This window comes from Aquila chrysaetos, chromosome 11 (assembly GCF_900496995.4).
Source record: "Aquila chrysaetos chrysaetos chromosome 11, bAquChr1.4, whole genome shotgun sequence".
NCBI classification, from domain to species: domain Eukaryota; kingdom Metazoa; phylum Chordata; class Aves; order Accipitriformes; family Accipitridae; genus Aquila; species Aquila chrysaetos.
The window spans coordinates 19,905,357-19,920,721 of NC_044014.1; the positions used below are offsets into that span (position 1 = coordinate 19,905,357).

The 15,365-nt window shown below is 42.0% G+C and overlaps 1 protein-coding gene across 10 annotated transcripts in view; it reads left to right on the forward strand.

Annotated features, from left to right (window-relative positions):
* Positions 1-15,365, forward strand: part of PANK1 (pantothenate kinase 1) — a 48,888-nt gene that overhangs the window by 10,378 nt on the left and 23,145 nt on the right. The window contains exon 1 of one of the 10 annotated variants that reach the window (XM_030030035.2): positions 9,563-9,979. The exons of 8 other annotated variants lie outside the window; for them this stretch is intronic. In XM_030030035.2, the coding sequence (XP_029885895.1) occupies positions 9,724-9,979 (256 nt within the window). In that variant the 5' untranslated portion in view covers positions 9,563-9,723. Of the gene's footprint in view, positions 1-9,562; positions 9,980-10,323; positions 10,444-15,365 lie in introns of those variants that run through there. One more of the 10 variants, XM_030030036.2, reaches the window with a different exon arrangement.

A 15,365-nucleotide genomic window follows, 5' to 3' on the forward strand; every position in this document is an offset into this window, starting at 1 on the left:
ATTTTAAACCTAAATGGATCCTGTTTTCAATACACAGCTTGAAGGAGCAGTCTTTCCAAGGCCCTACCATATGAAATGGAAGACAGCATGTTCTGTCTGATGAAATGCAAGTTTGACTGCTAATCAGCCAATCCAAAGCATTGCTAGATTAATAGCCAATTTTGCTGAGAATACAACTTCTGGGGAACTGAAGCTGTTTCTTGAATCTATGACTGGCTGAGAAAAATGGGAATTCCTTTTAAGAAAATTAAGATATTCTGATGTTTTTCATACAGAAGTCTTTCAGACTTCATTTCAGCACGAAGCCTGCCTAGGCAAATGAGTTAAAAATCTGAGAATGACTCTGGAGTACTGCAACTAAATTTTCCAGCTGGGGGACATGGGTATTTTAGTTTCTGTTTTGGGTCAAACTGATCCAAATATGGGTTTCAGTTTGGAGGTGAGACCTGTCTGCAAATCCTTTCTCAGCTCTCTCACTACTTTCTGTTTTAGCATTGTTGCTTTTGTTTCTTTAAATGGGAGGTGAGAAGAGCAGTTTTCACAGTTTGTGAAGTCTCTGAAGATCTGTGGGTACAGAGCACTACATAAGTGCAAAGTATTTAAATTCAGAACTATGTTATGTGTTCTTCCTTTTTCCTTATGCCAGTCTGCTGTGACTGAAATCAATCTGCTTATAATCAAATTTAAACTTGGTTGGTGAATAGGGGTGGAGATTTAGTGGGTTTTTTTGTTTTAACCACAGACCTTCTAGTTCACTGAAACTAGGGTTCCAGCCTGATTTCTCTCTGCAGGAAAGAGATTTTTTAAATTTTTTTAAAATGTTTTCATTGATTAGGTAGTCTTTGCTAATCCTATGAAAACAGTCATAATGTGTCCATCCACTGCTGTTTGCATTTGCTTCAGAATGTGAGAATTAATCTGCTTTAAAAATGACTTGGTTTATTTATGCATTGTTTAGTTAATATGTTCTGGGAGGATCTAAGGTCTGAAAATTGGCAGTAAGAAGGAGGTCATAAGTCAGACAGCTTTTCTTGGTTTAGGATTTTAGGTCATGCATATCAATTCCAGTTTATACTAGATTGCAGTTATGCCTGTGAATGGAGACTAGATCATGTAATGTAATTTGTGGGGATTCTCTTACTTGCAATCCATGACCACTGATGCCTCATAACTACTGCAGCAGTATTTTCCTCATACCTTCATCTAATGGGGTAGCTGTACCTTTCTTTGTGGCCTGTGCGCTGCTGCTTTTTTTTTTTTTTTTTTTTTTTTTTCTCCCCTTCCCCTTTCCTTCTAAGAAGAAATGGAATGAAGATAAGGTACATGTCTCCTTTGGTATTTTAAGTACATTTTATAAATGGAGGAAAAGCAAATCAATTGGTGCTTGCTACTTGTAGAGCAGTCAGGCAAAAAGTATGAGAGATTGATGTCTTAGCCCTATCAGTTCTGTTTTCAGTGGATATACAGAGGTTTTGTAAACAAAAAAGGTATCTTTGTCTCCTGTTGTACAAGAGATACACAGTGCTTTAGTTTTCTCTTCCCATGTGTGAAATGGCTGGCACCAAAAGTAACTCTGTAGCTTCTTTATCTGACTTCCATGTCAAAATTAAGGATAAATACAACAAATGTGATTAGCAGTGTTCATGAGATCAAGGAGTCCGATTTACCATTTTGGGTTAAAAAGAACACTCGTGTATAATTAGGACTTTATATGCGAGTGTCAAAATAATGCTTTGGTCCCAAGGTGTTCAGTCATATGTTACAAGATAATAGAAAATCTTTTGTGCTTCCTGGTACTTGGCATATATGTTTCTTACACCCTTTCAGGTTAATCATTGATTCAAAGAACTTGTTTTGATGACCCAGATGGTCTCTTTGAGTCTTAAATTCCCATTAGACCAAGTGTGTGTTTGTATTAGTTATGTTTTATTGCAAGAAAGCAAATATTTTAGTGACACTAAGGTTCCTGCAGTGAAATGCAAGTTGCCTTCTATGCAGGAGAGACCCTGGGTGTTACTTTCTATTGTGGTTTTTTTCACAATGTATCTAATGAGAAGACAGAAGTATATAATTATAGTCCTGGGGTTTTTTTGTGTGTATGTAGTTTGTATTGACCATGTGAAAACCTGAAAGCTCTAAACTGGCCACTTGAACAAAAAATGCATTGCACAGAACAGACTATTCACTGTAATACTTTGAAAGGTCACTAGTCCCAGAAATATCAGAGCATGTAACTATGGCAAACTAACCCAATGTTAGCATAATGTTTGGTTGTTTCCCTTCTTTGTTACTAGGTAGTTGGAGTCTTTAGGAACAAATTTGTCATTTATAGCACAGCCCCTTCCTACACAAGACTCTCATTCTTTGCAAACATGGATAAAAAAAAAGATATTTTTGGAAAGACGAGCATTTGATTTTTATTGTCTGTGGTTTCAGCTTAATCTTACAAGGACATATTAAATGTTTTTTTTAGCATCAAAAACCTAAGCAAATCTTTGGTTTATCTATCTGAAAGCAAAGTCATATTGTTCAAGTACTAAAGTTTAACTCCAGATTAGTTTTGGTGTTTGGACTTAACCCTGTGCTTAAATGCTCTTTCAGACATACACTTCCCTGCTACTCAGGGTGGTTGAGGAGAAATACCAAAGGTGTGGTGTGTTTCCTTTTTGTACTGATTCCCATCTGTGGACTAGTTTGGAAGAAGGAAGATAAAAGCTCTGTGTCCTTTCTACCTCTGATGAACACTGTGCTTTCCCTCCTGGGTTAGAGGAGTAAGCCAGTTTTGTCTGGTTTGGAGGTATGTATGTCTAGCTAGAATAGTTCAGAAAGATGCCTTTTTTTTCTTTTCCATATACAGGCATAGAAAGTCTGATTCCCTGTTGTTACCTGATTTGTAATCATTAATATCCATGGGAATTTCATGTCAGCATTTAAGCTCTGGGAGTACAGACCAGTGCAAGTAAAAAATCTCCGTGCAGCTGAGTATTGATAGGAGAACCAGTTTCTCCTCCTCTTCAGATGTGGCAGTGCTGAATGAGGAAGAGAGAGTCTTTTGTAATTGTCAGCCATTCTGTTGTTGTCTTTCAAAGAGCTTGTTTTGAAACTGTCACTTCCCTCCTGATGGCATTATGAAGGACCATATAAAAATGCTGAGTTAAAAAAAAAGTGATGACGTTCAATCAAGCAAAACCAGTATGTATACATACATGAGGGTAATTGTCTATGGAGGAGTAGTCAGGAGCAAAGGCCATTGTTTTCTCTACCAAAAGCTCTGCCACTTGTTGCAATCATTTTTTTTATGATGATGAACAGTATTTCTCAATCAGTGGGTTGTGAACTTGCATGTTTTCCAATTACATTTTGTATATTTAAGTTTGATAGTTAAAGATAAGCAGCAGTACACTGAGCCAAATACTTAGGTATGAGATAGAGTGGATGGGGGCAAAGGAAAGTGTATTTGAAATGAGATTTTTAGCTTATTTACATACCTAATAGTTTGAATCTATTACCTGGTTTTTCCTTTTTTTACAAACTCTCTGCAGAATAGAAACTATGGCATGGAAAAAAGATGATTCATCTCCAAAACCTACTTTATCTTTGCTGGCTTGTACTCCTAAGCAATAATCAAGGACTAGATTTTAAATGTTTACTAATTTGGGGAGTTTTATTTGAAATGTCTGAACTAAGGCACTGAAGGCTTTTGTTTCCTATAAAAGATGGGCACCAACAGCTCTGCCAGGGATCAGTTAAAGTTGTGGGGAGCAAATGCACCTGCAAATTAAGTTGTAATTGTCTAGTTGGACACAGAGAAACAGGAGGTATTGGCAGGGAAAGATTTGAAAGGAGAAGGTTCTCACTGTTTTGTGACTGCTGCATGCTTTTTTTCAGTTGGAATGAAAGAGAGCAGCTACAGTCTCTAACCTCATCTCAGAACTGCCAGAGGATGACTGTAGAAACTCCTTGGGCCACTGCAAAGTCTGGCCACAGGGATGGGCAGGCTGGTAATATCAGACTACACCTATGTACTCTTCTGACTGTTATTCCCTAGTCTTGGCTATTGTTGTTAGATATGTAAGTCATGTCCTAGTCCAGACAACTGTTTCCAGGTAGCATACATACTGCCTTGCTTGGACACTCAGCTTGGCGTTTGGGCCAGAAGATCTATCTATGCCCTATTTGTCATCAATGAAATGGAAGAACATTGCCCCTGAGGGCTGTTAAGACCACCAAAGCTACGTTCCTGCTTAGAGTGTCTTTCTCCATCTTTCTCTCCCTTGATGAAAGTGAAGGGGAGATGAGCTTCAACTCTGTGCAGGAGAAGAGGGCTTTTCTTTGTTAAATGATCAGGTGTTGTTTAAGTGTCACAGAAGGCATAATTGAAAGGAGCCTGCACCAGGAGGTGGGTGGGGAGGGAAGGGACTGATGGTCTCAATATAATCCTTCTTGGCCTCAATCTGGCAAAGATTTAGGCATATGACTAAATATATGCCCTTCACTTCCTCTGTCATCTGCAGTCAGTTTCCCCTCTCAGATGTGTTAGTGTTTGGGGAAAGCAGAATTCTTGTGCTAGCTAGCTGTTGTCGTAGTAAGGCTTAGCTTTCTTGTGATCACACTGATAAAACTACAGCCCTTTGGGTCCCTTTTTAAATTCTCTGTCACTGCATTTTTCAGATAAGAATTCTGCACAGTTTTAGAGCTGTTTTGATTTACACACCTGTCATTTGTCATTATGTAGTTATGTTTGACTGTTGGTCTTCTAGCTCTGCAATTTAAAGTAAGGGAAAAAGAGCATTAAAATATATTTTAAACATGGGTCTACTGAAGGCCCTGCATACACCAAAAAAGTATGGGCTTTTTTCCCAGTTCTGAAAAGAAATTAGGAAGAAATACTGGACTCCTAGACTTGGTACTTTCCTTTTGATATCTGTGATATGTGAATGTACCTAAAACAAATCAACAGTATCTGATTTTTTGCAAGGAATGTTCTTAATATTTTTATGTTAATTTATTAAGCTGTACTGTATTTGCTTTATTTTCAAAGGGGAAAAATTGAATAAGAACTAGTATGAATTTTGTGCAATATAGAAACATAGAAGGATAAACATAGAAGTAACCTGAATAGAAATATAAACAGGAATGGTGGAGTGCCAGCAGTCACTTGAGCATAAATCTGCAGGCAGCTATGCCAGAAGTCTTGTTTCATTACACTCTTTGCATTGCTTAATATAGCTTTTATAAATTGAGAAGATGTGTACATGCTCCTCATTACTGCATCTCTCCAAAATATGACCAAAGCTTTGTAGCTGTCTGGCTTGGAATTAGAATAACACCACTGGTGGTCTCTTAAGAGGTTTTTTGGGGGGTTTGTTTTGGTTTGGTTTTTTTTGGTTCTTGGGTAATGGATTTACATGTGGACTGCACCTGTTTGGTTCTTATTTTAGCTTAGCCTCAGACCAGGGATATGGGAGCCCCACAGAATGAGGGAGGAGTTGCTAATCCTCATAGGTTCCTAAAAATTTCAGGCCAGGCTGACTGATGATAATATACCTGAAAGGGTGTTTTGTTTTGGTTTGTTTGTTGTTTTTTTTTTAGTTCCATTGGTTATGAAAATGTAAGGCCTAGAGCACAGCACAGAGTTAGATATTTGCAGCCTGGCTTTCTGTGTTTATAAACAAATAAATGGAGGTGATAGAAAGCTGGGTGTATGAAGTGCAGATGGGCACGGAATAATCCATGAAGTGTTTGTCATGCAAATGTGTAATATGCAATGAGTCGGTACAGTAGACTTGTTCACTGTTCTGAGTCCATTTGTGTCCTGGATTCTTCAGCATACTATGTGTTTGTAGTCCTTTTCCCACTAGATTGCTGGTTTACAGTGAAATATATAGGAAAATATTTAAAAATAAACAAGTAGTTTCCACCTACTCCTGTTCAGAAAGGAAGACAGAAATACTGGGTAAATGTTAATATTGAAAGAACTGGAAGCATCCTTGATTTTGTTTGTCAATATTGCACCTCTACCTGGGTTGTTGTCTTGCAAGTTCAGACTGAAAACTGAACTGGCTCATAGGGTTTCTTTAGAAAGTTAGGGCAAAAGGAAGAGACAACTTCACTTTGGTTGCACCAAAGTGTTAGACACTGAACATGCCATGACTTCATTGACAGATGTTGTGTGTTCCACGTAGTTCTTGATTTGCAACAACTTAAATATATATAAATATGCATAAATTAATATAAAGGGATGTGGAGTAGGCAGTAACATACTGAATGTGTCTATGTGGTATGAAGGCAAGAGAGTGCAGTACCTCTTAGAAACAATACCTGCTTTCAGCCAGTTATGCTGTGATGCTTTGATCCATAAATATTATGGATAAAAAACCAGCATACAGCGGGTCTTGAGCCAACTGTTCAACTGTGAGAGTAGCAGGATAGTTTATTTCTACTTTTTGTCCTTTTTGGAAGAGATGACATTATTACTTCTGTCATATTTCTTCTGGACTGTGTTTTCTAAGACGTTCCAGGTTTTCCAATACTAAGCATAACGTGAGACCTTTATGTCACCACTTTAGCCCATGTGCAGAATATTAGAAGAGCACAGGCTGTCTACGTCAGGCAATGAGTTCATGAAATGTTGTGCTGTGGTTCTACCTGAAGCTCGCAGCTGATGCAGAATAGGATGAACCCTTCATCTCCTCCCAGTTTCAACTTTATCAACGCAAAAAGCTCAAGTCTTTTTCCCCTGAATGCCAAATGGATTACACTGTAGTTTGCTTGTGTCCAAAATAAGCAGTGCTATATACACGTAGGGACATAAGATTCCTTTATTTTAAACCCTTACAGATGATCACATAATACATTAAATACTAGTTTGATTGCTATTGTCCTAGTTCACATTGCAGAAGAGTTGAAGAATTCTGATATCAAAACTGAAGAGGGTATGTAAAACCCTTCTAAAAGCTCATACCAAACCCAAACAATTGTAAAGAAAAATAATATGAAGAAGGTGGTATTTTGCAGTGCAGAAATCACTTCATGTGATATTCATCAGTACAAGAGTCTGAAATTGTTTTGATAAAGCAGCACAGTGGTTTGAAACTTAATATTTCCACAACAACGCAGAAAGTTTGGAAGGTGTTTTCCTCCATTCCTGCTGAAAAGCTTACATGATCAGGGAAACTTGTACACTTAGAAGTGAATCTGTCCCTGTACATAAAACCTGTCAATTGATTTGGACTGTCTTTAACATTTCTCCTTTTTTATATTTTCTCCATCATTACTTGAGGTGACATTTGTTGTTGTTTTATGCCATTGGTCTACACTGCCCCTGAACTTCTCAGTGATTTGGATCATATCCTAACAAGTGTTTTCCTGACCTACCTCTTCGGTTCAGCACAGTCTAGTCCACTTCTATCGTGGGCATAATTGTGCAATATTTACAGCAAAATATTAGGGGAATATTTAATTAGAAATAAAAGATCGGAAAGAACCTCAGAAAGGTGTCTAGGCCATGCATTCCCCTTGCTCTAAGTCAGGATCAGCTCTATCTAGGCAGTTCCTAAAAAGTTGCAGCAATGGACAGTTGAGTCTTCCAGTGCAGTCTAATGCTTGTCTAACTTCATTCTAGGAAACGCCTCAAGTCTAAACTGAATTTCCTTTAGTGCAGTTACCGCTTATGAATTCTTTCTTGTTTCTCAGCAACTGTGATATACCTCCTTTACTGTTACCTGTTCCAGATTTGAATATCCCTTCAAATCTTTCATTTCCTAGACAAAAACTTGACGTTTTCATTTAATCCTTTGTTAGTTATTCCGGAAGTTTACTGCCTAAAATTGGGGACAGTACTTGAAACAGGTACTGTATTCCATTGCAGAGTCAGTGGAAGGACTGCTATCCTACCAGGAGGAAGTGTAAGCATGCAATTAAAGGTGGTCCTGCTTTTGTTGGAGTAAGGTAAAAAGTTGCCACCCTACAGCTGTGATACAGTAACTGCCCACAAGTCTGCTCCCAGTTACGCTGCAATTGCAGAGAAAAACAGGTTTGCAGGAATGATCCCCTGTTCTGCATCACGCTGGTTTATGGGCAGTCAGTTTCTGCATCAGGGACGGAGAAGGGGACAACCATTGCCAGCTGGGGACGGTAGCAGCAAGGATTTCTCATGCCCTGAGAGGTCTGAATTAACAAGGGAAGTTCATAAAGCGTAACCAGCCAGCTGCCTAGAACTGCCAACAAGTGGTATGAAGGTCCCTGCCAGTCCAGGCAGCAGCCTTCTGATTTTTATTTTAAACATAATTCAGTAAGTTAGGGAGTTCTCAAAGAATTTCACAGTTTTGGAAGCACTACAGCTCCTTCTAGCAGTAAATGTATACAGCCTGACTTCCTACCCTCTTCAGGGCAATCGTTTTTGGGCTGGCAATTGCAGCAGTTGCTTATGCATTAGGATATGAGGAAAATTTGGGGTGTTTAATCACCTTCAGAACATTGGTTACTGGTTTTTAGGAAGAAAATTTTACTTGTTCTTTGATTTCAAACACTCTTTCTTCATTTCCCCAACTTCATGTGCATGTTTTTCTGTGGCCCGCTCCCAGTTGCCTAAACAAAATGTTATGGTCCCAGTCAAGAAGTGGAGAGAATTTTGGGTTACCTCTCATGAAGCAATTTCTTAATAGAGTATCCCTTTCTGGAGGCAGTTAGAATAGGTCTTCATTCTTTGTAGTTGTTTTACAGTGGAGGGCCTGTGTCCTGTACTAATTTTAGGTGTAAGGAGGAGCCATTACGTGACCTGTTTTTACTTTAAGGACGCTCATCCATGTAGTGACTGGCAGTTTGTATAAAGAAATGACCTTCATGTGTAGAGCAAAATTCAATTGGTGTTTCTTTTCAAGTATACACGTGACGCTGCAGCACAGTTCACCCAGTTTTATTTTATGTCCACTTGATATTTAATACGTTTCATTCAGAAAATGTTTTTACACTTGGATGTCTCAGTGGTCAGGGAGTAAATTGCAAGTCACGAGATTATCAGTGCTGTGCAGGGAAAGCCAAGACACTAAAAAAGCGTGAGGTCAAACTCGTTCAAGGTCACGCTTGTCCCTCAAAGCTGTTGAGGAAAGGTGTGACAATACAGACAAAAACTTGAGCGTCGATGCTGATGCACAGATAATTTTGTGCGAGGTACAAGGCGCGCTGGGGGTCGCACGCACAGAGGCCTCCGAGACGCAGAAACCCCCGTCGCGTGGGTGGGTGCGCGTGCGGACACCCCGAGGCGAACACGACCCCGCAGCCGGTTCCGGGGCCGGGCCCGCCCGGTGCGCGCCAGCGGCCGGGGCCACGGGAGCGAAGTCACGCTGAAATTGCGCCGCTTCCAGCGTGACCGTGCCCCTGCCAGCCCGCACCGTGCGAGCGGGGGCGCGCCCCGAGCCCCCCGCCCCGCCGCGGCGCGCTCCCGGGGCTGCTCGCGGAGCCCCGCAGGTGCCGGGCGCGGCGGCCGGGAGCGCGCACGTTAACCGGGGAGGGGGGTCGCCGCGTCCCCGGCGGAGGGCGGCGGCCGCCCCTCTGCAGCGCGCTGCGGGCAGGACGCCTGCGCCGTGCGCCGCCGCCGGCGGGGGGGGGCGGGCGCCGCATCCCCAGCTGCACGGAGCTGCGGGCACGGGCGCCGGCATGAGCGGAGGCTCCGCCGCGCCCAGCCGGAGCTGAGCCGGGAGACAAAGGGGAGAGGCCGCCGCCATGGGGGAGCAGCTCCGCGCCCAGCCCGCCGCCCCGGCGGGGCCGCCGCCGCCCGCCGCCGCCTCCTGCTCGCTGCTCGGCGGGCTGCTGCAGAACGGCTTCCACCCCGCGAGCCAGCCGCTGAGCAACGGCGGCTGCGGGGAGGCGCCGCACCCGCTGCTGCTCCGCCCGGAGCTGCCGCCGCTCGGCCACGGCTCCCCGGCCAAGAAATGCAGGCTGCGCCGGAGGATGGACTCGGGCCGGCGGCACAGGCCACGTAAGTGACGAGCGCGGCGGCGCTGGCCGGGCTCGGCGGCCCGGCCCGCTCCGCGCGGCGCTGCCGCAGCCCGGCCCCGGCGGGCCTCCCCATCGGCCCGGCGCCGGGCGGCCGCGGGTCCTGCGCCGCCCTCCCTGCAGAGCGCCGCCCGGCTCCCGCGGCGCGGGCGTTCCCCCTCCGCGGGCGGCGGCGGCGGCGGGCCGGGCGGGCGGAGCGAGGGCCCCCGGTGCCGGCCAATGCGGCGGCGGCGCCCGGGCACGGCCCCGCTTGCCGCGTGGGCCGGGCCCGCCCTGCGCCAATGGGGCGGCGGCGGGCGGGGAGCGGCGGCCCGGCACAAACGCGGGCGGGCGGCGGGCGGCAGCTCCGTGCCGCGCCGAGTACCGCGTCGGGCGGCGCCCAGGGTCCTGCCGGCCTCCGCCGCCTCCCGGACGCGCCCATGAAGCTCATAGTGCCCAAGCAGCACTGTAAGTAACGCCCGGGCGGGAGTCGACCTGGGTGCTCTTGTGCCTTGGGTGTTGGGAAGGCTCTGCGTGCGGTCTCAGTGGGCGAACGTGCTCCTGCCTCAGACGTTGTCAGAGTTAAGAAAGAAGTAGACCTGGGAGCTCAGCGCCAGTCGGTCTGACTGGGGGGAAAAAAAGAAAGAGTATATTGCAAACACGATAAACTTGTCGTGTGCTCGTTATTAGCATCGCCTGTGGCTCTTGGTTAGTTGGTTTGGGAGGTGCTAGTGAACTGGCTGGCTGCTTCGTGCTTTGTTTTAAGGCTACGAGTCTCAGACATCCGTGTTTGTAACGCACTTAACTGTATAAGGTTTGTTGATTAATAGCATGTTTTACTTACATGATCGTAGCTAACTTCTTGCACGTAGGTATGGAGCTATTAAATAATTCCATGGTAAACTCTGCAACTAAAACAATCCAGTGGAAAAAGTATTCTGTTTCTTCGCACTCTCCCTTTGCTAGCCCTTCAAATAAGGGCAATAAATGTTTGCCACTTTGTTAAAAGTTCAGCATGTTCTGAAAGGGTAATCAGGGATAGTCGGGATCACAGCTACCCACTGCCAAAACTTAAAGATGTTTCTACTCAGTAGGAAGTAGAGTGCATTCAGCTCCTCTGGATTTTTTTTTTTCTTTCTTTTGAAATGAATACTTAAAAAACTTTTTTTGTATAAGCAGAAGGAGCACTGAAGAGCAGCTGCAGCTTTCACAAGGCTACTTAGTAGCCAGTGCCTTTTCTAGCTTTTTAAATGTTTTTACTGAGCTACACGTACCACTTCCCCTTAGAATGTTCTCTGTATTGATTAATCATGCAGTGCTTATGGTACCTGTAGATATTTAATTTAGTCTTCTACCAAATTTAACGTATTGGTGACCAAATCATTCTCTGTCCCAAACGGGTTTTGCAGTCTTTGTCCAGCTTCACATCTTCATTCAGGAACAAAAACTGCAGAACTTGGACTAACTTACATTTTGATTTGGCTTAACTAAGAGGAGTCAGCGCTTGCATATCAAACTCTTCATAATATTAATAACTGTTTTGAAGCAAAGAATAAGCCTTTTAGGGATTCATGCAATCATTTGAATAAGAATTGGGAATTTGGAATTTCCCTCCTATCTTGAGGGGAAAAAGAGCCCATCAGAGTAAGGAGCGTAGGTGAGTGGCTATACTGCCCAAGATGTATGACAACTGACTCTTCAGTTGTGGGCTTTTAATGAAATGAGGCTTTAATGAAAACAGCAGGTGAGGGAAGTGCTTTGTAGAACTAATCTGTGGGCAGTTTCTTTGCTGAATGAAGGACGTGAATTCTTGTTGATCTTACACTTTTTGATTGCTATGGTTAAGTTTGTAAAAGAATAAATTTGCAATTTAGTATTAGTCTTGCAGGAAAATACAATAGCACGTTGTCACCAGCCTAATAAATTCATTAAATTATACTCAAATTCTCCTGGTACTGCATAGCTTTCCATTGTATCCATCTCTAGTGAATTTTACACAGTCCCGTTTTACTGGTTTTTGTATTTAATCCTGGCCTTTGCAGATGTTTGTTCTGTGCTTAAGGACATATTGCAAAATGAAGTGTAGTTGCCACATGGCGTGTAAGACTTCAGTATTGATTGTGGGGTTTGCTTTGTGTGGTGAAAAAGATAATGAGATAATTGGCATTTCCCAGTATTTCACAAATGAAACCTATCTTTCTGCAGCCATTATTCCTTTAAATCCTCATAAATTATATGTTTTCTTGATTGCTTTTGCTTTCTGCCAAAGTGAGGTAGACTTCTATATTCCCAAGTCTTTTTCCCCCTCTGAGAAGGGAAGATTCCCTGTGAAACCAGTGTGCTTTGCTGATTAGCCAGTGGTGAGAGAGGATCTGGGGACTAACTTATCTGCCTTTTGACTCACCTTCTGCTGCTTCTGCTTAGAAGCTTGTCTTTGCTTTGTTTTTTTCTTGATGAGTTGTCGGGGTGTTAGGCTTATGTCAGTTTTCTGGTTCAACTCATTAGTACAGATCCTTTGTGAGACTAGGGTTTACCTTACCTTTCTGTATCACAGCACAGCGTAATGAATACAGATAAGCATCTGTTATGATGCTTTGTGCTGTGAAATGCTCTAGAAAAGAATAAAATACTGAATCGGTGTGAATCCTGCAAATTTCAAAAGCCTGCTAAAGTGTCATGTTGTTGAGTTTGAATGTGATCTTTGAACAGAAGAAAGAAAAAGAGCAGTGAAGTGACTTCATCGATCCCTGTGAAACAGCATTGTAGCCAAGTAAGGACAAAGATTTCAGCATGGCAGTTAACTAGACTGGTGCTTCACAGCATGATTCTACATCAGACATAGGGAAGAAGCCAGGGTCTCTATTCAAATCAGCATCTTACATCTCACTCTAAGTCAGCTGGTAATTGTTAGGAGTCAAAGAATGTATATTTTGAGGCATCATGACTATTTACCCATGGCACTTATAATGCATATTACTTGTAATTTCTAAGCACTTCAAGTTGTAGCTTCACAGTAGAGAATGCTTTTGGCCAATATTTAGGTTGTTACACCTGTGATGTTTGGGTGCAGCATGATTCTGTAATACTACTTAAAGCCAGGTGAAAACTGTGGAAAACCTAGGCTTTTTCACCTGCAGTGATGTTAAATATACTATATAATCATGGCATTCCATATTTTGGTGAAGAATACAGGAGTGAAAATGGTTTTGGTCTTGCTATTGTTTGACACAGTGAATAAGTACAACATTATTGGTTACTGAAATTTTGTCCAAGGCATTGGAATATCCCACAATCTTTTAATCTTAAGAATTGCTTCAGGTGACATGCTGCTTAAAGTTAGTCTCCAGTTTATTTTAATGTAGGCGGGAGTAAGGGTTGCCTAAGGAATAGGACTGGTCATAAGAAACTGAACTAGTTGGTGTGTTGTGGTCCAGCATCCTGTGAGTTAAAACTGCCTATCAGGCTTACCAACAAGATACACATTTCCAACAGGAATGGGAAACTCATGCAAATCACTTCCATCAGGTTGGGTGCTGTCAGATCCAAGAATGAGATTCTCAATAGCTGATCACTGCTTCTTGTAGCTTTGTAAGTTTGGCTTTTGTTTGTTAGGGTTTTTTTAATGAATCTATACAGGCTAGGTAATGACCTAGTCTCCCAGTGCTATCTTCAGAAATCAGTTTGTGGTAGTATGACTGAATATGTGTAAACGGTCACAACTGTTTAACAAACAGCTATGTGCTTTTGGGTTTGAAGTTTTTTGGCTTGGGTTGTGCTTTTGGTGGGGTGTTTTGTTGTTTGGGGTTTTTGGGGGGGGTTGGGGTGTTTTGGGTTTGTTTTTTGTTTTTTTGTTTTGTTTTGGTTTGGTTTTTTCATTTTGTCTGGAGGCGGTAGACATTCAATAAGCCCTTGCTGATGAAAATGAACAGGAAGGCTTTGCCTGATATGTGTGCGTGATTTATTTAGCTCTAGCTTTGTAAAGTTTGAAGAAACTTCCATTACTAAGCAGATATAATTAATTTTTTAAGATATATAATCTATTTTTGTTCAAAGGAGAACAACTGCTTCCATTTTACAACATGTTTGGATTGCTCAAAATAACTGTGAAATAGGAAGAAGTAACTGAAAAATGTGTTAGCTACTGTCAGATTTTTTTAATAGAAAGCAGCTTTCAGAAGCTGTGAGAATACTATGCCATCTTATGAGTGACTCTTGTTTTTATATTTTTTTTCTGTTGTTATTTTTGGTTCTCTCTCCCCTCTTCCAGTCACAATTAAAACAGGAAGTTCTTAGATCATCAAAGCATCAAGCAATGCAAATGAAATGCAAATGAAAAATGTAAATGAAGTAATAGGATTTCATCATATGTGTGTCCAGGAAGAAAAGCAGCTGAACCTAAAATATTTCATCTGAGATATTTATGACTAAGATATCGGAGTATTGATACTACCATGCAAATTGTTGATTAAAAAAAATGAGATACTGTAGCTGTGTTCAAGGAAATACAGGTCTTGTAAGAGAGATGTATAAGCTGAAACGGTTTTGGCAAAAGAAGAAACTGCTGCAAATTGGTCATGAATAAAACTAGGGTCCAGGTAGAGGGAAGAAAGTTCTAACCAGCAGGATTCAGGCACAGTCTCTTTCTAAGAGTTGAAGAGTAAAAAGACTCAGCTAACCTTATGTGGTGGTGGTTTAAACATATGAAAAGGATTACCCTTGGTTATCCCCTTTAATGGGGGGAAATGTTACTTAGTGACCTAGGAGTTCCCGTTCATCCTTGCTTCCCCTGATCTTGTCCGTGTTGTGATTTCATATTTACCCTCCACACCCACTCTTTATATTGTATGTTAAGCATAGGATTTTTAAAAATCAAATGTGTTTAATTCTGAATGTAATATGCCTTACAGGAATAGTCTTGTGTAGGTTCATACTCTTCAAAGATTGTGCAGAAACTAGGTAAAATGTATCATGGAATATCTCGAGTGAACCTTTCCCCCAGATAGCACAGCTGTTGGTGTGCATTAGATTACCTAATTATGCAATGCTGTAGATACCTTCTGTTTGCATTGTCACATGCTTTTGGAGTAGTGGAGATTTTTATCTCAAGATAATAAACCAGTAAGTAGTTGGTGCACTTTATGTTAAAGAAAATTAATTTTCTTAAGAAGATAAGTGGAGCCTTTTGATTTATGCTAGGCTTTTAAGAATGCATGATTCATCTCGACGCTTTCTCTATCAGTTCTACGGGACCTAGAACTAGATTTTATAGTGGTGTTATTTTTTATGACTTACTGTGGTGTAGCAATACTGTAGAATAGTTTTATTTTCTCCACAATAATAGATTGCATTGATCCAGTAGGTATATTGCATACTGACTCTGCCGAGAAGAG